The sequence below is a fragment of the Lissotriton helveticus genome, chromosome 5_1 (genome assembly GCF_964261635.1).
Source record: "Lissotriton helveticus chromosome 5_1, aLisHel1.1, whole genome shotgun sequence".
Taxonomy (NCBI): Eukaryota; Metazoa; Chordata; class Amphibia; order Caudata; family Salamandridae; genus Lissotriton; species Lissotriton helveticus.
Genome location: NC_136065.1, coordinates 999,335,407 through 999,357,695, shown reverse-complemented (window position 1 = coordinate 999,357,695; position 22,289 = coordinate 999,335,407). Strand labels below are relative to the sequence as shown.

At 50.1% G+C, this 22,289-nt stretch overlaps 1 protein-coding gene across 6 annotated transcripts in view; it reads left to right on the top strand.

Annotated features, from left to right (window-relative positions):
- MKI67 (marker of proliferation Ki-67) overlaps nt 1-22,289 on the top strand; it is a 111,626-nt gene that overhangs the window by 60,657 nt on the left and 28,680 nt on the right. For all 6 annotated transcript variants that reach the window (XM_078643505.1, XM_078643507.1, XM_078643504.1 and 3 more), the window contains exon 16: nt 19,110-21,995. In XM_078643505.1, the coding sequence (XP_078499631.1) occupies nt 19,110-21,995 (2,886 nt within the window). The remainder of the gene's footprint in view (nt 1-19,109; nt 21,996-22,289) is intronic.

The following is a 22,289-nucleotide window of genomic DNA, read 5'->3' as shown; positions in this document are numbered from 1 at the left end:
GGAAAGTAGTGTTAAGAACTGATGTCTGCGCTCATGGGCAGAGTCTGTGTAGTTCCCAGTATGTCATCTCGGCGATCGCGTCAACTGACTCTGAGCACGGGTAGGTGTATGTCTGGTGTGGGGGGGGGCTGAATTCTAAGGTAAGGAATCTACAACTAATGTATCTCCACCAGATACTTAGGTTCGAGGCATGTGGGCTGCTAAATTCATATCTTAGCATTAGATCGCCGCCTAGTGTTGGGCTCGGATGATTGCACATTGTTGTCCTGGAAGAGTCTTCGAAGTATCCTGAGATAGGTGGCTCCTCCCCTGGACTACAGTGCGCATGGGCATCGGCTCCATCCCCAGATTGTTTTTTTCCGCCATTGGGTTCGGATGTGGTCTCGACGTCTTACTGTCGGAACCAAGTAAATCTATCTTTTACCGGCCAAAAGGCCTCGATTTTCTTGCGTCGGTATTGTCTGCGCTCGGTCTCGAGTCTTCCGTCTCTTGGAGCCGGAATAAGCGGAGTTTTCTTCGCTTTCTAAACTTTGAGGCCTTCTCATCGCGACACGACTGCAAGCCTTTACGGACATGGAGCGGAGCCCGTTTAAATACTGCCCGCTCTGTGGGTCCAAGTACCCACACATCGATCTACACCCCGTGTGTAACAAGTGCCTTTCACCGGACCACGACGACGGCAAGTGCAAGGCCTGTGCACAGTTCCGCTCCAAGAAAACTCTCAAGCTTCGGCGCGCGGTGCGCTTGGAAGCTAAGCAAGCGGCCCCAGATCCGGAGAACATCTTCGGCGACCAGGAAGAAGAGGTCCAGGGTCACCATCTACAAATCTCCCCATCACAGACGGAGGTCGAGGCGGATCCGGGAGACGACGACGGAGTCGCGGGTCAGGTCCTCGAATACGTCGAAGAGGTAGGAGACGACGATGAAATTTATGGGGCCGCGGCGGATAGCTCAGCGGACGAGCTCTGCCCCGAAGGTTACGAGGATACCGACCGGGACACGGGATCGCCTGTCTGCCTTACCCAGGACCCGTTGCCGCAAGCCACAGCCCCGCCTTCGGGCCCGGCTACGGACTCACTTGCTGGGCACGCAGTTTCGAAACCGAAACTGAAACCATCGGGGTCGTCAACACCTAAAATGGCCGACCCGAAATCGAAACTGAAACCAAAGGACTCGAGTGTCCCTAAGATGGCTGCCGTGCCTGTGAAGAAGTCGGTGCCCGTCACCCCGTCGGCTCCGTCGACCTCCGGTCCGCAGAAGCCGAGGAAGTCTGTCGATTCCGATGCTCCGAAATCGAAACCGACGCCCGAAGAAGGGGCCCCCAAGAAAGATGGTCGGCACGGATCAGCGGCTACGGCGCCGTCCAAGCCCGCCAAGGTCGGCTCCAAAGAGGCTACGCACAAGAAGTCTGCGCCCCGGCCTCAAGATTCGGAGGTGCCGAAGACTGTTTCCGCGCCCAAAACGCACAAGGCCCGAGAGGACGTCGGATCCGAGGGACAGCTCAAAGCATCCTTGTCGGCGACGAAACCCACTGGCAGTGTACCGTCCCCCATTGCGGAGTCACTGCAGAGAATCAGGGAGAAAGCCTTTGCTCCATCGGCTCCGATGCCATTACCGCAGCCGCAAAAGGACGCTCCGGCTAAGCCTTCTGGGAAACTCCTCTTTCTCTTGCCACCTAAGGAGGCGCCGAAAGCGTTTTCGACGAAATCGGCTCCGAAACAGGGTTCCTCGCTGCCTGACCCTCTTCCACGTCGTGTACTCGAATCGGAAGACGATTCGGAGCATTTCATCGATGCTGCCACCGGCAAGCTGACACTCTATAAACGGAAGATCACTTCTGAGCCGGTGGACCCCTACGTCATCCCAATGAAAAAGAAGAGGGTGCCCCTTGACGCCTCAGGCCTCACGGAACCGATTCAGCCTCCTCCAAGACGGAGCCCTACTCCCTCCCCAGAACACTCTGTGGGTGAGGAATATGATGAGGATGAGCAGTACAATTTCCCTATCGATGAACCTGATGTACAACCAGATTCATACGACGACACTGGTGACCAGAACACCCAAGGTGTGGGCCAAGACGCGCAGACCTTTAATGCACGTGCATCCCCGACTGAGGACTCAGCAGGATTTCATGCACTAATTGAAAGGGCGGCGGCCAATCATGATGTGGACATGCATGCCGACCCGGTTGAGGAAGACTTCCTTTTTGACACCTTTGCCATATCTGAAAGGACAGTAAAGACACTTCCTATGCTGAAAGGTGTTCTCAAACATGCTGGGGACATTTTTAAGGAGCCTACGAGGGCGAGAGTGGTCAACCCTCGCATTGAAAAGAAGTACAGGCCTGCACCTGCGGACCCCGTCTACATCCGGGGACAATTGCCACTGGACTCTCTTGTGGTTGCCAATGCCAGGAAACGTGCCAACTCCCAGACAACGGGTGAAGCTCCTCCCCCGGATAAGGAGTCCAAAGTGCTTGAGGCAGGAGGCAAAAGAGTGGCTGCACAGGCGGCAAACTTTTGGCGCATCGCAAATACACAGGCGCTCCTGGCGCGTTATGATAGGGCGCACTACGACACCCTAGAACAGGTTATACAACACCTGCCCCCACAGTTCCAAGAAGGCACCAAAATGCTTATTGAGGAGGGTAAGCTAATATCAAACGCAGCCATCAAGTGTGCACTTGACGCTGCGGACACAGCTGCTAGGGCTATCAACACTAGCGTTATGCTGAGAAGACAAGCCTGGCTCCGCATCTCAGGGTTTAAGCAGGATATTCAAACAACAATTCTGAATCAGCCAGTCAATCCTGATAGTCTGTTTGGTCCGGATGTTGACACCACCCTAGAGAAAATAAAGAAGGACACGGAAACTGCTAAGTCTATGGGGGCCCTGCAGTCCCAACAGTTTCGTGGCAGCAATTTTCGTCGCTCAGGTGCACGTGGAGTCACCAGAGGACAGATGGGTCAACAATCCCAGTTCTCCAAAGGTGGGGCGCAATCCTCGTTCACTAAACAGAACAAGGGAGGTTATAGGAATAACAGCAACAGAGGTCGCGGCAGAGGAAACAACAGCTCCCGCACCTCTACTCCAAGCAAACAGTGACTTTCTGTCACTGCCCCCCGACCACATAACACCTGTCGGGGGGAGACTGCAGCAGTTCCTGCCCGTCTGGAGAAACATCACCACAGACAGGTGGGTGCGACAACTAGTCCAGTATGGTTATTGCCTAGAGCTGAAATCCACTCCACCCAACATCCCACCGAGGCAAAGGCCTATGTCCGCGGAGCACTTGCACTTATTGCAGCAGGAAGTGGTGGCGATGCTGCAAAAAGGCGCAATCGAGCTCGTGCCGGTGGGGGAGGAAGGCACAGGGGTATATTCCCTGTACTTCCTTATTCCAAAGAAGGACGGTTCTCTCAGGCCCATTCTCGATCTACGTCCCCTCAACCTGTACATACTGTCAGAGCATTTCCATATGCTTACACTACAGCAGATTCTTCCCTTGCTAAACCAGGGAGACTTCTTAGCGACCTTAGATCTCAAGGATGCTTATTTCCACATTCCACTACACCCGTCACACAGGAAATACCTCAGGTTCACTATTCAAGGCAGGCACTACCAGTTCAAAGTCCTACCCTTCGGAGTCACTACGGCCCCGAGGGTGTTCACCAAGTGTCTAGCGACAGTGGCGGCGCACCTCAGGAGGCAGAATATCCATGTCTACCCCTACCTAGACGACTGGCTCGTACAAGCCAAGTCAGAGCAACAGTGCGCCGCAGACATGTCGACTACAATTCACCTTCTTCACGATCTGGGTTTCTCCCTAAATTACCCAAAATCGCATCTTCAGCCGGCACATGTCCGGCAGTTCCTGGGTGCTACAATCAACACCCTGACAGCCATGGCTCAGCCAAACCAAGTCAGAATCGACAGCATTCAGTCACTGATCCAACGATTCCGACCAAGACACTCCCTGCCAGCGAGAGTGTTCATGCAGTTGATAGGCATGATGGCCTCCTGCATCTTCATAGTCCCTCACGCACGGTTACATATGCGCCCGCTCCAGGAGTGCTTAGCGAATCAGTGGACACAGGCTCGTGGGCAATTGACAGACCTAGTGTTGGTTACCAGTCGGGCATACGACTCTCTGCATTGGTGGACTCCACACAACCTTTGCAAGGGCCGACTGTTCCACGAGCCCGTGCCGCAGATTGTCCTGACGACGGACGCATCTCTCCAGGGATGGGGAGCTAATGTGCTCAATTACACAGTGCAGGGACTATGGACGACGCAGCAACAGAAGATGCACATCAACTATCTGGAACTGATGGCAATCTTCATGGCGCTCAAGTCCTTCATTGTACATCTGAGCAACAAGGTCGTGCTAGTCCGGACGGACAACATGACCGCGATGTACTACATTCAAAAACAGGGGGGCACCCACTCGCCACAGCTGTCTCATCTGGCTCAGAGCATGTGGAAGTGGGCCATTCAGAGGAACATTTTCCTCATGGCAGAACACCTCCCGGGCAAGGACAATCAGATGGCGGATCTGCTCAGCAGATACAGCCATCAGATGCACGAGTGGGAGATACACCCTTCTGTTCTCCACCCGTACTTCCAGCAGTGGGGTCATCCGGAGATCGACCTGTTCGCAACAAAGGAGAACGCAAAATGCCGACTCTTTGCCGCCAGGTTCCCTCACCCACAGTCGCAGGGGAATGCGATATGGATGAACTGGTCAGGCAAATTTGCATACGCTTTTCCGCCAGCCCCTCTAATACCGCTGGTTGCAAGAAAGCTAAGGCAGCACTCCATGACTCTCATCCTGGTTGCTCCAACGTGGGCACGACAGGCTTGGTACACCACGTTCCTCGAACTCTCAGTGGTGCCGCATCAAAGACTGCGCCTCACGCCCAGTCTTTTGACGCAGAACCATGGAGACATTCAGCATCCAGATCCACAACAGCTCAACCTGGCGATCTGGCTCCTGAAGTCCTAGAGTTTGGATACCTTAACCTACCTCCAGAATGCATGAGTATCATCAAGGAGGCGAGGAAACCAACTACTAGAGCATGCTATGCTGCTAAGTGGAAGCGTTTTGTCTTCTACTGTACGTCCAATGACATCAACCCACTAGATGCATCTATACCCAACATCATCTGCTATCTGTTACATCTCTACAAGTGCAATCTGGCGTACACTTCCATTAGGATACATCTCTCAGCCATAGCGGCTTATCTTCAGAACAGGCAGCACCTCTCTGTCTTCAGAGTGCCCGCCATTAAAGCCTTCCTTGAAGGTCTGAAGAGAGTCATTCCCCCAAGAACACCACCAGCTCCGGTGTGGAACCTCAACGTCGTTCTCACCAGACTGATGGGGCCACCATTTGAGCCACTGCACTCGTGTGAGCTCCAATTCCTTACGTGGAAAGTGGCCTTTCTAATAGCTATTACGTCTCTGAGGCGTGTCAGTGAGCTGCAAGCGCTCACCATACAAGAGCCGTTCATTCAAATTCACCCAAATAGGGTAGTGCTACGCACTAACCCTAAATTCCTTCCTAAGGTGGTGTCACAGTTTCATCTTAACCAAACTATTGACTTACCAGCATTCTTTCAAAACCCGCAAACGGTGGCGGAAAGAATGCTCCATACCTTAGATGTACGGAGGGCGTTGATGTACTACATAGACAGAACACAACCCTTTAGAAAGACAAAACAACTCTTTGTTGCCTTCGCACCACAACACAAAGGCAACCCAATTTCCAAAGCAGGGATAGCCAGGTGGATTGTTAAGTGCATCCAGATATGTTATCAAAAAGCCAAGCGCACTTTAACAATACCCCCCAGAGCGCACTCCACACGCAAACTGGGGGCATCCATGGCTTTCCTAGGGAACATTCCTTTAGAGGATATTTGCAGAGCAGCCACGTGGGTCACACCACATACCTTCACAAAACACTACTGTGTTGATGTGCACTCCAAGCAGCAAGCAGCTGTAGGACAGGCTGTTCTCAAGACACTTTTTCAGGTTTCTGCAGCTGGCACGGGCAACCGCCGCTGATGGAGGGACTGCTATGTATTCTATGCTAAGATATGAATTTAGCAGCCCACATGCCTCGAACTGAATATGCTACTTACCAGTATGCATCTGTTCTTGGCATGTAGGGCTGCTAACATTCATATCGCCCGCCCTCCTCCCCGGTGCCTGTCGCAGCTGCAGATATACTATTGTATTTATTCATTAGCATGGACATCCTTTACACTTTCACTCCATCTTCTGCCACAATGGCGAAAAACAATCTGGGGATGGAGCCGATGCCCATGCGCACTGTAGTCCAGGGGAGGAGCCACCTATCTCAGGATACTTCGAAGACTCTTCCAGGACAACAATGTGCAATCATCCGAGCCCAACACTAGGCGGCGATCTAATGCTAAGATATGAATGTTAGCAGCCCTACATGCCAAGAACAGATGCATACTGGTAAGTAGCATATTCATTACAAAAGGTAAGTAAATTGTTTAAGTTGTGCCAAAATACAACATGTCAGCTGTCTGGAACGTTGGGCCTTCAAACCATACTGGCACGGCACCACCCGTCAATACTTGATGCTTGGATTTTTAAGGGCTCATCATTCAAGCCTTTGCACAGTTGCTCCATAACACTTAGGCTGTTTCTGAATTCCTGCACTTTTGCATGTGGCAGTGGATGTCTGGCTCTAGTCTGCATCTGCATATCTGATTGCCTTACAGCTACAGTTTTGCAGCGTGAATCTTTCTGGATTCACTATGCTGTGCATATTCTGCAATCTGGTGGTTGGGTCCAGAATCGTAGTCGTTTTTTTTTTTTTTTTTTTTTTTTTCGTAGCCCAGGTGGGCGTCTACGTTCCACCATTTGGTGTACCTTCGGTGACGACGGCATGCTTCCGGCGGAAGCTACCACCCTTGGGCGCCATCTTCAGATTCTTTTTTCCGCCGTTGGGTCTGGATCGTCGCGTGAAGCTCCAAGTTTTGGAGGAGAAAAGAAGGAAATACAGCAACTTTTCGACGGTAAAGACCGGAGCAGATCGGGAGAAGAGAACCATCAGAGAAGAGACGACGAAGAAAGGAGAGAACTTTGAGATCTTCGACGTCCTTGGAGAAATGCACACACAGGGGCCCCCCTGAGCGCAGGGATGTACAAGACACCCTTTAAATTCTGATAAAAACTGCCACCACAAGTTCGCGCATAAGGACCAGCACCTGGTCTGCAACCTCACCCTGCCAATAGACCACGAGAGCAGAGACTGCAACACCTGCTCAGTCTTCAAGCCGAAGACACTCCGAGTTCGAGAGAGACAGAGGACTGCTCACCACACGATGCAGGGCAAGGGCCAGGCACTGACGCTTTACGAACTGGGCCTCTCCACCGACGACTAGGACAACATCGCCGAAGGTCCAGATGACTTCACGGTCGCAGAGACTGATAAGAAAACGCCTGACAAGGTAGAGTCTACGACCCCGAAAACCCTCACAGGGTCTCGAAAGCCAGAGGCAGACTCTCGAAAGTCAGAGCCTAGAGCCTCGAAAGGAGCACCGGCGCCGAAAACTTCGACGACCGAAGCTGCATCCTCCGAAAAAGATCCCAGCGGATCCTTCGAGAAGGACTCCCGGAGGCCGAAGACCAGCGAAAAGCATAGGTCATCGAAGAAGCAAGCCTTCGACTTCGAAGGAAAAGGAGCCGAAAGTTTCGGCGCCGCCGAAACGCTCGACGACTAGCAGGCCGCAGAGAAAGAAAAGAAGGCTCGAAGCCGAAATGGAGAATATGCTTCAGAGAAAGAAGGACTTCGACGAAAAAAAGAAGTTACAGGATTCCCTCGAAGCCGGCACCGACCGTTGCTGAGGTACAGGAGCACTTCGAAGAGACGCCGAAAACTCCGGATCCCTCGGAGCAAGAAGAGGAAGAAGACCTCTACTACACAGAAGGGGATTACGGGGAGCAGCAGTCAAGCTACGGCTCAGGTTCCTCGACGGCCCAAGACCAGGAATGGCAGGACATCGAGGCCGAAAACCCGGAGGAGGCTGTGGAAACATACCCCTCGAACGACATTGGGGCATACAATGAGGTGGTCAGGAAGGCGGCAGCAGCCTATGGAGTTAAGCTGCAGGAGGAGAGGCCAAAAGCAGATTTCCTGCTGGGAGACATTGCTCCCCACACAGACAAGAAGCCAGTTCTTGCCCATGCTAAAGAGTGTCACAGACCAGGGGAAGGAAGCCTTCAAGGAGCCGGCTACATGCAGATCTATAACGCCGAGGACGGAGAAGAAATACAAATTCTCCTCCCAGGACCCAGCTTACATCAAGGGATCCGTCACAGCAGACTCAATAATTGCTGCAACGGCCAGAAAAAGGGCAAACGTCCCAACATCTGGACCCCCACCTGACAAAGAAAGCAGGAGGATGGATCAAACAGGCAGGAAAATAGAGAGGAACGCCGCAACGCACTGGCGAATGGCGAACTCCAATGCCCTCCTGAACAGGCATCAATACCAGCATTGGGATGAGATGGGCCAATTACTCAAACACCTCCCGGAACAATACCGTGAGAGGGCATCACACCTTGTGGAAGAGGGGGAAAAGCATCGCAACTCGTGCCTCAAGACAGCCTTGGATGGGGCAGAAACAGCCAGCAGACTGATGGCTATAGGCATCACAGAGAGAAGGCAAGCCTGGCTCAGGATCTCAGGCTTCAAGGCTGAGGTTCAGAACAACATTCTGAGCACACCCTTCAACGGGGAATCACTGTTCGGAGCCCCAGTTGATGAGAAGCTCACCCAACTGAAGAAGGACATCGAGACTGCAAGGTCCATGGGGGCCCTGCAATTCAGGGGGATGAGAAGGGGCACTCCTACACGGAGGCCTAACGGCAGGGGTGGAAGCCAGCAAGGGCAATCACACCAGGCATTCCACCAGGGACAACAGAGTGACAGCCAAAGTCACCAGTACCAGCAGAGGCGAAACTGGAACTACCAGGGCAGGGGCCAGTCCTTTCGATCAAGAGGAAATGGACGGGGCCAGAGAAGGAGTGGCGGTGAGCAACCCCCCTCTAAGTGACTTCACACGGAAAAAGGTGCTCTCCCACTCGAACCCTCCGGGGGAGGAGCACGGGAAAACAAACAGGAGAGGGCTACACGGACAAGACACAAAGGAACATGTGACGCCAGTAGGAGGAAGATTGAGGTTTTTTCTCCAGGAGTGGAGAAAAATAACAACGGACAAGTGGATACTCAACATCATGCAGTTCGGATACTGCATAGAGTTGGAAAAGAGACCACCAAACAGAAAGCCAAAGAAAAGAGAGCACTCTGGAAGAGAGCTGCGATTACTCAAAGAGGAAGCTCAAGAACTCCTCCTCAAAGCGGCCATCGAACGGGTTCCACTCCCGACTTTTTGTGAGTGATACCCCTGCATGCCAGTAGGTGACGCCTATTGGCTCTGTGTGCGTAGTCTGCGCCAGGAAGTACTTCTGCAGCACCTATATAGGCCCCACATATCGGCTCTAACTTTTTTCTTTTACTGAGATAGGGAATCCAAGAGGCTAGACTCCTTAAGGAAGAGGTTTTCTTCTGCCAGCCTCACATTGCAGTCTGAACACTGCATGCCTGTTAGGCCATTACTCCCACACAGTTCCATAAGTGCTGCCACCGGTTCCGGAGGAGTTACGGGCGCAGACCTCATGGGTCGGGTAGCCACTGGCATTTAGTTATATCAGACAGATGGGTTTTGCAAATAGTCTAAAGGGACTACTCCCTCCCCTCGCAACAACCGCTCCTCCATGCCACCATCTCACAACCAGATGACAGAGGATCATCTGTCCCTTCTCCAAGGAACTCATGGCTCTTTTGGCTAAGGGAGCCATAGAGAGGGTTCTGGTGCCAGAAATCGGCTGTGGGTTTGAGGCATGTGGGCTGCTAAATTCATATCTTTTGCATAGATCGCCGCCAAGTGTTGGGTCCGGATGATTGCACGTTGTCCTGGAAGAGTCTTCGAAGTATCACGAGATAGGTGGCTCCTCCCCTGGACTACAGTGCGCATGGGCATCGACTCCATCCCATGATTGTTTTTTTCCGCCATTGGGTTCGGATGTGATTTCGACGTCTCCTGTTCATAATCGATAAAACAGTTTCTTTAAGGCCAAAAGGCCTTCTTTACTTCGTCGGTATTGTTCGTGTTCGGTCTCGTGTGTACTCCAACTCTTCGAGTCGGATATCTGAGGAGTCGGGTGACTCTTCGGTCATCGAGGCCCTGTCGACGCAGCAAGACCCCGACGACCCGACGATGGAGCGAAGTCCGTTCAAGTACTGCCCCGTGTGCGGTTCGAAGTACCCACACATCGACGTGCATCCTGTCGCCGGACCACAACGAGGCCAACTGTATGGCCTGTTCGAAGTTCAGGTCGAAGACGCTCCAGCTTCGGCGCGTGGCGCGCCTCGAGGCCCAGCGATCGGCACCGGCGCCAGTCGACATCTTCGTAGACCCCGAAGCAGACGAGCAAGAGCTTCACCTGCAGATCTCACCTACATCGGCGGAGGTCGAGGCCGACTACGGGGAACCTGTCGAGGGCCAAGACCTAGACGAATACGTCGAAGAGGTAGGGGACGACGAGGAAGCTTATGGGGCCGTGGAAGATAGCTCGGAGGAAGAGCTATGCCCCGTACGTACAATTACTATGGCTCAGGTCACGGGATCGCCACACGGCCTTACCCACGACCCTACACCTCAATCCTCGGCCCCGCCTTCTGGCCCGGCTACGGACATACTAGCGGAGCCTCCATTACCGAAACTAAAAACATCGGAATCGAAAACAACAAAGATGGCCGACACGCCATCGAAACCGAAGACGTCTGCGACACCATCGGCGCCGTCGTCCTCTGAGACTTCGAAGCCGAAGAAGGCTGTCGAACAGGCTAAGGTACCGAAAGGGGTCAAGGAGCCAAGCTCGAACAGGCTAAGGTACCGAAAGGGGTCAAGGAGCCAAGCTCGAAGAAGGTCGTCGAGCAAGTGTCTAGCAAAGTGGTGAAGTCGAGGAAGACTGTCGCAACGCTTTCGGCCACGACTGCCGCACCAACAGGCAAACGAGCAGTCGAATCGAAGTCCGAGAAGGGCACCGAGCCAAAGTCGGGAGCCCCGACTATAAAAGAAAAGGCTGTCGATCCGAAGCCTGCGGCGTTGACGCCTACACCTGGAGCAGGAAGCCGGAGTGCAGTCGTCGAGGGAGAGTCAACGGTCGGATCTTCCCCTGTGGATGGACCAAAGTCATCGGTCGGATCGACAAAACCGTCCGCTTTTACGAAGCAGGTAGCAGACTCCCTTAAGCGGATACGGGAAAAGGGGTTGACGTCGGAGTCGAAAACGCCCTCGGTACCACAGTCGATACCCCCACCAAAGAAGGCTTCGACATCGATACTTTATACTCTACCGCCCAAGGTGGCGCCGAAGGCTTTTACACCCCGATCGGTGCCACAGGACACAAGGGTCGGGGAAAACGCAAGAACGTGTACGTTTCGATCGGCAACCTTCACTAGAAGAGCAGTCGGAACATTATATCAACTCCGACACAGGAGTATTAACGCTCCACAAGAGGAAAATTACTTCCAAGCCTGTGGAGTCGTTTGTCATACCTCTAAAGAAGAAGAGGCCAGCGCCAGACATGCCAGAACTCATGGAACCCATCCCTCAAAGACCTAGGAGGAGTCCAACACCTTCACCCACTTGCTCAGAGGGAGATGAGGGTGAACAGGATGAAGAGTATAACTTTCCAGACAATACTGACCCTGATGAGCAGCAGGACTCATGGGTGGACTCTGGGGACCAGGGTGACCAACAAGTGGTACATGACCCACAGGGTTTTGGTGTAAAAACTTCTCCAACAGAAGACTCTGCGGCATTTAATGCCTTAATTGAAAGGGCGGCTACAAACCATAAGGTGGAACTGCATGCCGACCCTGTGGAAGTTGGCTTTTTGTTTGACACTTTCTCTGCACCAGAAAAGACTGTGAAGACACTTCCTATGCTCAAGGGGGTTCTCAAGCATGCCACAGACCTTTTCAAAGAACCAGCAAGGGCAAGGGTGGTAAACCCCCGAATAGAAAAAAAATACAGACCGCACCTGGAGACCCAACTTGCATACGGGGCCAGTTGCCTCTGGACTCTTTGGTGGTCTCCAATGCAAGAGGGCGAATTCACAGACCACGGGTGAAGCTCCTCCCCCAGACAAGGAGTCAAAAGTGCTGGAGGCATCAGGGAAACGGGTGGCAGCGCAAGCAGCCAACATCTGGCGCATAGCTAACACACAAGCCCTATTGGCCAGATATGATAGGGCACACTGACACCTTAGAGCAGCTATTACAACACCTTCCAGACAAGTTTAAAGAAGGAGCTGAAATGCTAATACAGGAGGGCAAGCTCATTTCCAACGCTGCAATCAAATGCGCGCTCGATGTTGCAGATACTGCAGCTAGAGCGAAAAAACACTAGTGTGATGTTGAGGCGTCAAGCATGGCTCCGCATCTCAGGGTTCAAGCCAGAGATCCAGACAACCATACTCAACCAGCCCGTTAACCCAGACAGACTGTTTGGCCCAGAGGTTGACACCACCCTCGAAGATCAAAAAAGATACTGAGACCGCTAAATCCATGGGTGCGCTTCAATCTCAGCAATTCAGAGGGATCACTTTTCGTCGCTCAAGTTCATGGGGTGTTACCAGAGGACACTTGGCACAGCAGACGCAATTCAATAGAGGAGGCGCACAGTCCTCATACCCCAAACAGGGTAGAGGAGGTTACAGAGGAAACAGCGCCAAGGGCAGAGGCAGAGGCAACAACAGTTCCCGTTCCTCTGCTGCCAACAAACAGTGACTCTGTCACTGCCCCCCGACCATCTAACACCCGTCGGGGGGAGACTCCAACAGTTCCTGCCAGTCTGGGAGTCCATCACCACAGACAGGTGGGTAAGGAAACTTATCCAGTTTGGATATTGTCTAGAGTTAACGTCCACTCCACCCGACATACCCCCAAGACAACGTCCTATGTCAGCAGAGCACTTGCACTTATTGCAGCAAGAAGTCCTTGTGATGCTGCAAAAAGGCGCAATAGAGCTGGTGCCGGTGGAGGAAGAAGGCACAGGGGTTTATTCCCTGTACTTCTTAATCCCAAAGAAGGACGGCTCGCTCAGGCCCATTCTAGACCTACGCCCCCTCAACCTGTATATACTCTCAGAACACTTTCACATAACACTACAGCAGGTTCTTCCATTGTTAAACCAGGGGGACTTCCTCGCAACCTTGGACCTCAAGGATGCTTATTTCCACATACCACTCCACCCATCCCACAGAGTACCTCAGGTTCACCATACAAAACAGGCATCACCAGTTCAAGGTCCTACCCTTCAGAGTGACCACTGCCCCCAGAGTGTTCACAAAGTGTCTGTCGGCCGTGGCAGCGCACCTCAGGAGACCATCCATACATGTCTACCCTTACCTGGACGACTGGCTCGTTCAAGCCAAGTCGGCACAGCAGTGCGCCGCACACATGTCCCACACTATTCACCTCATTCACAGTCTGGGGTTTTCGTTAAACTATCCAAAGTCGCACCTTCAGCCAGCCCATGTGCGGCAGTATCTAGGTGCGACGATAAATACTGACTGCTACAGCTCAACCGAACCCAGCGAGAATAGACAACATCCAGTCGCTCATCCAGAGGTTCAGACCGCAACACTCACTCCCAGCGAGAGTGTTCATGCAGTTGATGGGCATGATGGTCTCCTGCATCTTAGTCCCGCACGTGAGATTGCATATGCGTCCGCTCCAAGAATGCTTGGCGAATCAGTGGACACAGGCTCAAGGACAGTTAAAGGACCTAGTGTTGGTGACCGGTCGGGCATACACCTCTGCTTTGGTGGAATCCACACAACCTTTGCAAGGGCCAACCGTTCCAAGAGCCTGTGCCACAGATCATTTTGACGACGGACGCTTCTCTCCAAGGTTGGGGAGCTCATGTGCTCCACTACACGGTGCAGGGCCTATGGACGACACAGCAAAGGAAGATGCACATCAACTATCTAGAGCTGATGGCAATCTTCATGGCACTCAAATCCTTCAAAGTACATCTTTGCAACAAAGTCGTGTTGATCCGGACGGACAACATGACATCCATGTACTACATCCAGAAGCAGGGGGGTACGCACTCCACAGCTGTCTCATCTGGCTCAGAGCATGTGGAAGTGGGCCATTCAGAGGAACATCTTCCTCATGGCGGAACACCTTCCGGGCGAGGACAATCAGATGGCGGATCTGCTCAGCAGGTACAGCCATCAAATGCACGAGTGGGAGATACATCCATCAGTACTCCACCCGTACTTCCAGCAGTGGGGTCATCCAGAGATCGACCTGTTTGCCACAAGGGAAAACGCAAAATGCCAAAGCTTTGCCGCCAGGTTCCCTCACCCACAATCGCAGGACAATGCGATATGGATGAACTGGTCAGGAAGATTTGTGTATGCTTTTCCCTCAGCACCTCTCATTCCGCTGGTGGCAAGAAAGCTAAGGCAACACTCGCTAACGCTCATCCTGGTTGCTCCAACGTGGGCACAATAACCGTGGTACACCACGTTTCTAGAACTCTCCGTGGTACCACATCAAAGGTTGCGTCTCACACCCAGGCTCTTGACGCAGAACCATGGCGACATTCAGCATCCGGATCCGCACCAGCTCAATCTGGCGATCTGGCTCCTGAAGTCTTAGAGTTTGGCATCAGGTTCATGAGGAGTCCGGATTCTGCCGGAAACCAGAGGCCTGTTATCTACACATCTCCCAGATGGATGCTCCAGCCCAGGAGTGCCGCATCCGTCACTACTGTGACAGCTGGTTGGCGAAGGGATTGGTGTCTGCCTCGGACCTAATTGCGGTTTGTTAACCACCACTGCAGATAGTGTGCAGTTCCCTCAGATCTGGACCATGTCGGAGAGGTTCCACGGATACAGTGACCATAGAAACTACAAACCCAACTGCAGGGCCCGCATATGACATTGGGCATGTGTCACAAGCATGAGGCCCAGAGCCCCAACAGCCTGAAGGTCTGCCTCACCGAAATTCAGGCTAGAGACTGAAACATCTGTAACACAGCCTGAACATCCTGGATTGGCCACTCCGGATGAGAAGGCTGAAACTGCACTGTGCCAAGAACAGTTCAGATGAATGGGAGCTGTTGTGAAAGTGTTAGGTGTGACTTAGGCATGCTGATGTGGCCTACCATAAACCGCACATAGCACCGGTGGGCAGGCAGGACTGGAATGTGGAAGTAGGTTTCTGGCACGTCCAACACTAACATCTAGTCATGTTACATTCCAAAGGAAGAAGTGGAGTGCCTGCAGATCTAGAATAGGACTATGACCGTTGTCCTTTTCGGAAACAAAAAAAAGAAAGCAGAAATGAATATGCTACTTACCAGTATGCATCTGTTCTTGGCATGTAGGGCTGCTAACATTCATATCTTTTGCATAGATCGCCGCCTAGTGTTGGGTCCGGATGATTGCACATTGTTGTCCTGGAAGAGTCTTCGAAGTATCACGAGATAGGTGGCTCCTCCCCTGGACTACAGTGCGCATGGGCATCGACTCCATCCCCAGATTGTTTTTAGCCATTGTGTCAGAGATGGAGTGAAATAGTGTAACTGATGTCCATGCTAATGATTGAATGCAAGAAATAGTCTGCAGCCGCTACGGGCACCGGGGAGGAGGGTGGGCGATATGAATGTTAGCAGCCCTACATGCCAAGAACAGATGCATACTGGTAAGTAGCATATTCAGTTTGAGGCATGTGGGCTGCTAAATTCATATCTTTTGCATAGAATACATAGCAGTCCCTCCATTAACGACGGCCGCCCGTGCCAGCTGCAGAAGTTTGAAAAAGAGTTTTGAGAACAGCCTGTCCTACAGCTGCCTGCTGCTTGGAATGCACATCTACACAGTAATGTTTGGTAAACGTGTGTGGTGTTGACCACGTGGCTGCTCTGCGCATGTCTTCCAAAGGAATGTTCCCCAGGAAAGCCATGGAGGCTCCCAACTTGCGTGTGGAGTGTGCTCTGGGGGGGACCGTTAAAGTGCGTTTAGCTTTCTGATAACAAATCTGAATGCATTTAACGATCCACCTGGCTATTCCTGTCTTGGAAATTGGGTTCCCTTTGTGCTGGGCTGAGAAGCGTGTTCTGTCAATGTAGTACATCAATGCCCTTTTGACGTCTAGCTTATGGAGCTTTCTTTCTGCTACTGTTTCCGGTTTTGGAAAGAATGCGGGCAGTTCAATTGTCTGACATGAAAGTGTGACACCACCTTTGGAAGGAACTTGGGGTTAGTGCGGAGCACAACCCTGTTTGAGTGAATTTCTATAAATGGCTCTTGTATTGTGAGCGCTTGCAGCTCACTAACACGTCTGAGAGATGTAATAGCAATGAGGAAAGCCACTTTCCATGTTAAGAACTGAATCTCACATGAATGTAGCGGCTCAAAAGGTGGGCCCATCAGTCTAGTGAGAACCACATTGAGATTCCACACAGGAGCTGGTGGGGTTCTGGGAGGAATGACTCGCTTTAGTCCCTCCAGGAAGGCTTGGCATAGGTTCAACACCGGGCAGGTTCCCTGAAAGCTAGTGTAGACTAACTGACTATTTTGAATAGTAGATTGTGCGCCGGGACGCCCCTTTGCTGGGGCAGCTGCGCCCTCTAGAAATCATTTAACATAACATTGTGAATGGAGTCTCCATCCGCAGGTGGTGCAAAGTCTTTCGAAGGTGGTAGAACCTCTGTTACATCTGTTTGCCTCTGGAATGCGCAGCATCTGCTTTTTTGTGTGCAATTTCAAGGTGGCTTTCGCTCACACTTTTGGTCTCCAGTCGAGCTCAGGTCTTCTGTCAGCCTTGGTTCACCACACTTCTAGAACTCTCGGTAGTTCAGGCCTTCTGTGTGCCTTTAAACCAATACCACTATTGCCCAGAGTTATCAAGATGTTCAGGGATGACCAGGCCCAAGTCATCCTTGTGGCTCCAGATTGGGCACGAAGAGTTTGGTATCCCGAAGTACTGGACATTCCAGTTGAACCTCTGATCAGGCTTCATGAAGATCTGTTGCAGCAAGGAACGGTCCTCCTGAGCCTGTCCACTGTCTGTCGCCTTGTGTGGAGATTGAGCAGGGACAGTTGGCAGCTTATGAACTGAAGGCTAATGTATTTTTAGCAGCCAGGGTTTCTCCACCTAGACTGTATATGCCTGCCATTAGGGATAAAATGGTGGGATGGTGCACAGAAAATCACATTGAGCTCCTCGATCTGTGCCCCACCGCAAAATCTCGACCTGAAGTTCTCCTCATTCTTTCCCTTGCCCAGCAGGGCTCTGCTCTCTGCACTCTTAAGGGCTATCTGCTTTTTCTGTGACTGCATGACCAGCCCTCATTTTTCAGGTCCCCTATTGTACATAGGTTCTTGAAAGCCCCCATACCATTTATTATGCCTCCTTTTGAACCTCTCCATAATTGTCGCCTCTGCCTTCCTTGAGGCGATTGCATCTGCCCGTTGAGTGAGCTTCAGGCCTGATCATCGAAGACTTTACCTCCATGTATCCTGATAAGCTGGTGCTTCGCATACAGACCTTCTTTCTAACAAATGTGGTCATCCTATTACATGTAGGCTAATCCATCACCCTGCCCACCTTCTGTGCTCCTCCACATCCCTCAGAAGAAAGGAAGTGACTCCAGTCTGTACAGGACAAGAATTTTGGGCGGAGGACCAACACTTAAATGGTCTAGCGGTGCAGAAGCGAACCAGCTCTAGCTGGATGGTGCTCTGCATCAAAATCAGCTACGCATTGACCAAGAAGCAACCTCCTGAAGGCTTGCGCACTAGAGCCACAACCACTGCGTTAGCATGTGGAGTTCAGTCCTGGAAATTTGCCAGGCATTGGCTTCTCTGCACAAGTTCAGCAAACATTACTGTCAGGTCAGTTGGGTCCATAGGTAGATTGGCACTTAGAGGAACAAGTTGCTTACCTTCGGTAACTAGTATGCTGCAGATTCCTTACTGACCCACCAATCCCCCCCCCCCCCCCCCGCTCTGCAAACCGATTTCTAGGGTCAGGGCTTATCCCTTTCAGAGCCCTAGTTTTCCCAACCAGTGTTCATGGCTCTTTGGTTTTGATATGGAAAGTAATAAGTAACTGACTACCACGTGCCTAGGTGGCACCTATAAAGATGCAGTGGACGGCTTTTATGTTGGTGCACCTACAGACAAGCGGGGTACTGCTGATAATAATCTGGATCTAGTATGCTTCCTAGGAAATTCAACGGTAAGGAATCTGCAGCTAGATATAGTATTTACCAGATAAAGCCTCACGGAAGGTAAGTAACTTGTTCTTTGGTGCTTTAGACTAGAGCTTCTGCTGAAATCTGAATCTGTTCTGTGTTCCTAATCCATTAATTTAGTATTCTATACGCTTCCTACAAAGTGATGGAGAGACTACAATCAGGATCCACTTTTTCTACATTGACTGGTCTGGAGCATTGTCGATCAGCTTCTCTTTGGCTGTGGTGATTCAGAAGTGTACAATTTCCAGATTGCCCTCTATCAAAATGTTCCATGCTGTTGCAAAGAAGGAAACTTCTGAGGACTCCTATGCTCATTTCACCATTGTGAAGACCGTTGCCACTGCAGATTCTTCACCTGCCTGCCTCCCAGTTCAGAGCTTTCAGGCACTTTGTAATTTTCTAAAGTTGTGATTCAGAGAGGATCGCCTGCTGAGACTTTAAATTGGAAAAAAAAACTTGAAGGTGAAAATGGGTTAACACATTGACTAATTTGGAGGTTATGATTCTGTCAGAGCACGTATAGGTAATTGTTTTTCCTTCAGAGCATGGGTGTAGGGTTACTGCCTGGGTTTTGGTGCCCCAAGTGATAGTTGACGTCCCTATGACCGATAGGAAAAGCACTAAAAGTAGTTGAGTGACTAAGTTCTTAAGAGCAAATGTCTTGTAAATGTTAGTAATTCTAAGTTAACTTGGGAATTTTTTTGTTTTTTTACATTTTAGATTCGAGCATACCCAAAAATGAAGAATTGGCAGCAGAACTTCAAAAGGCTTTTGGAAAAGCAACAACCTCTGTGGCCAGAAGACTGAAGAAGCCTCCTGTGAAAGAAAGTGCCAAAGCCCCTTTAAGACTAGGAAGAAGTCTGCGTAATGCGGATGTACCCATAGTCTCTGAATTGGTTAAGATAATAACTCCATCCAAGTTGCAACAAAGACCTGCTCAAAATCAGAAAGGAAAAGTAATGGAATCCCTCCCTACTGAAAAGGCACCAACTCTACTGGAGATGCCGGTTTCCTTGCTAAAGAAAGTCACAAAGAAAGCTGTGTTGAAACGTGGCAAGGGAAGATTAAGAAGAGCTCCTAAGTGCCTGCCAGGACAGGATACTAAAGAAGACCTTGCTCTGAAAAATGTTGAGGCATCAAATTTGCTGGAAAACGTTCCTGTCGTAGACCAGGTAGTGGCAGATGTAGCTCCAATTAAATTAGGCAGGGGGAAAAGGGATATAGATGTCAAAAACCTTCCTGCAACTCCAAGAACCCATGGTAAAAAGGATGAGAGTCCAGTGGAAGTTAAAGATGCTAAAAGACCCACCAGAGGCAGAAACAAAGCATTACTCGTTGCGACTATAGAGCCTACGGATATGTTGCCATTGACACGGAGACTCCGAACACAGACTCCAAGTGCAGGTAAAGGTTTGCAATCTTCGGAGAAGTCTATTCTCAATAACTCAGAGCAACAAACTGACATTTTGGTAAAGCCAAGCATACGTGCCAAAGTGAAGAAGTCTGTTAAGTGGCACCCTCTAGTGACTGATGTAATGCCATCTGAACCAGAGGGTGCAAAAGAGACACAAACTCAACTGTCCAATGTTGTAACGGTGTCCAGTGAAAGACCTGCAGTGGAAGTTGAAGACTCCTTAATTCCAGCAAGAAAATCTAGAGGTAGAGTGACTAGCAGTAAACCTCCAACTTCTGTCCAAGAGCTTGTAGCTGAAAAACCAACCAGGATTAAGAGTGTTTCAATAGAAATGGCTACAAATGAATCCACTAAGGAAGCAGCTGTTGAAGTGTCTGAACTAATAACAAGTCGACGACGAGGAAGAAAGAACATATTAGAAACCTTGCACAGATCAGTCAGTGACTCTACAGCAGCTGAAGTTTTGGTTGGTGGAAGCCAGGCAGCAGAGACTCCAGCTGAACCAACAGTTGGTGAAAATTCTAATAGGAGAAGAACTACTAGAGGGAAACTAGCAAATAAGACCACTCCGTCAAAGGAGTCCACCCAGTCTTCAAATGAACTATTGGTAGAAAAGGATGCAGCTGAAAAACAGAAAGGCCTGAAAATGCAAAAAACTGTATCAGCCAGTCCCAGAGGAAGGAGGAGAAATGAAATTAAGAGTGCAATTAGTGATTTTGAGAAATCCATCCAAGAGCAGGAGGAACATTTGACTGCAGATGTAGCTATAGAAAGCACAAATGTTGAGAACCAAAATGCAGAAGATAAGCAAGCAGTTGGGGGAAAATATCAAAGTAGGAGTAAATCAGCTAGGTCAAGAAGAACAGCTAAAGGTGTTTTAGTAGAAGAGAAGCCTGACGGAGTGTCTGATGGCATTGCGGTAAAAGACCAAGCACTAGAAGTGTCTCAATCAGTAATACTTAATCCTCGCAGAGGAAGACGTAAATTGGAACATTTGTCTAGTTCAGTAAGTTTATCTGATTCTGTGAGTAACTCAATCCAATCTGATTTATCAGAAGTGTCATGTGTTGCGGATGTCCTTGTTGCTGAAACAGTCACTGAAGAAACGGTTGCAGAGAAGTTTTCTAGTATGAGGAAAACTGCACGCGGTCGACAGCCTAAGCCTGAAATTCAAATGTCTCCATCAAAGGCATCAGTTTCTTCAAATATCAAAACAACTAGTTTAGATATTAAGTATTCAGTGCAAAAACAATCTGTAAAAGATGACGAAATTGCAGCTTTGGAGAAGTCTAAAGAACCCGAATTTGTGTCCACTGCAGCTACTCCTCGAAGAGGAAAAAACAAGCAGAGTACATTAAATGAATCCTTTACAACCCTAAGTAAATTAACTGAGGCAAATACTGTAAATGTCCAGATAGCAGAATCAAACATTGTTACAAAAAAACGACTAGTTGTAAGGAAGCAAGTTACAGATAATACATCTTCGCAGTCATTGGCCTCTGCCATAGAAAATACTAGCACATTAAGTGATTTAGGGTCCACCATGCTGCTTGATGAAACATCCATGGCAAATGAAAAGAGCAGCCGCCGAGTTGGACGGGGCAGAGCAACCAACCAAAGCAATCCCATCACTGGTGATGTAGAAAACCTTCCAGAGAACCAACTGATCACCAGCAAAAAGAGTTTTAAAAGAACTGAGACCTCTACTGTAGCTGTACCTGCACGTGCTGGTAGGAGAGGAAAGTCAGGTGTTTTACCTGAAACTGAAGCTCCATCAGAAGACCAAAGACGTGGTGTTAAACGAAGAAAACTCACTGGTAAGGAAGTTGCAACTCTTTTAGTAAGTGAAACTGAAAAGCAACTGGAGTCTTCACCCCCAAAGATTTTTCGAGGAGCGTCCCGTCAGTCAAAAGCTCTCAGAACTGCAGTTGATGCAAGAGAAAGTGAACAAAAAACAAACGTTGTTCCAGATAGCCCTGTGAAAAATATGAGTGAGAGCTTAATTCAAGAACAAAATGTTTTAAGTACTAAAACTCGGGGCAAAACTAGAAAAGTTGAACCTAAAAGTCCAGAAGTGCCATCTCCTGTTAAAGAAATTGCAAAGAAACGGGGGAAACAGAAAGTTGGCTATGAACCACAGCCCGCTCTCACCTTGACTGAGAGTAACACTTCACCCAAAAAGGCTAAAACTGGTAAGAATTGCAATTACATTTTTAATAAAACCTTCATTGCAGGTTGTACCAAGAAATGTAAGGTTGCACACTTCCTAAAAGGAATGTTTACATGTACTGCTGCTACTAGTCTACCTCTAGAATTGTGGGTTGTCTGTTTAGAAAATGGCGTGCATTTTACATATGGACTGTTAAACTTTTTATGCCAGACTTTTAATTTCCTCCCTGCCACAGTTCAAACTGTCTCGGGCGGCATGAATTGTGGAGGGTCATTTAATCTTTACATTTTTTTAAAATAAACGTAGCTTCGCCCAC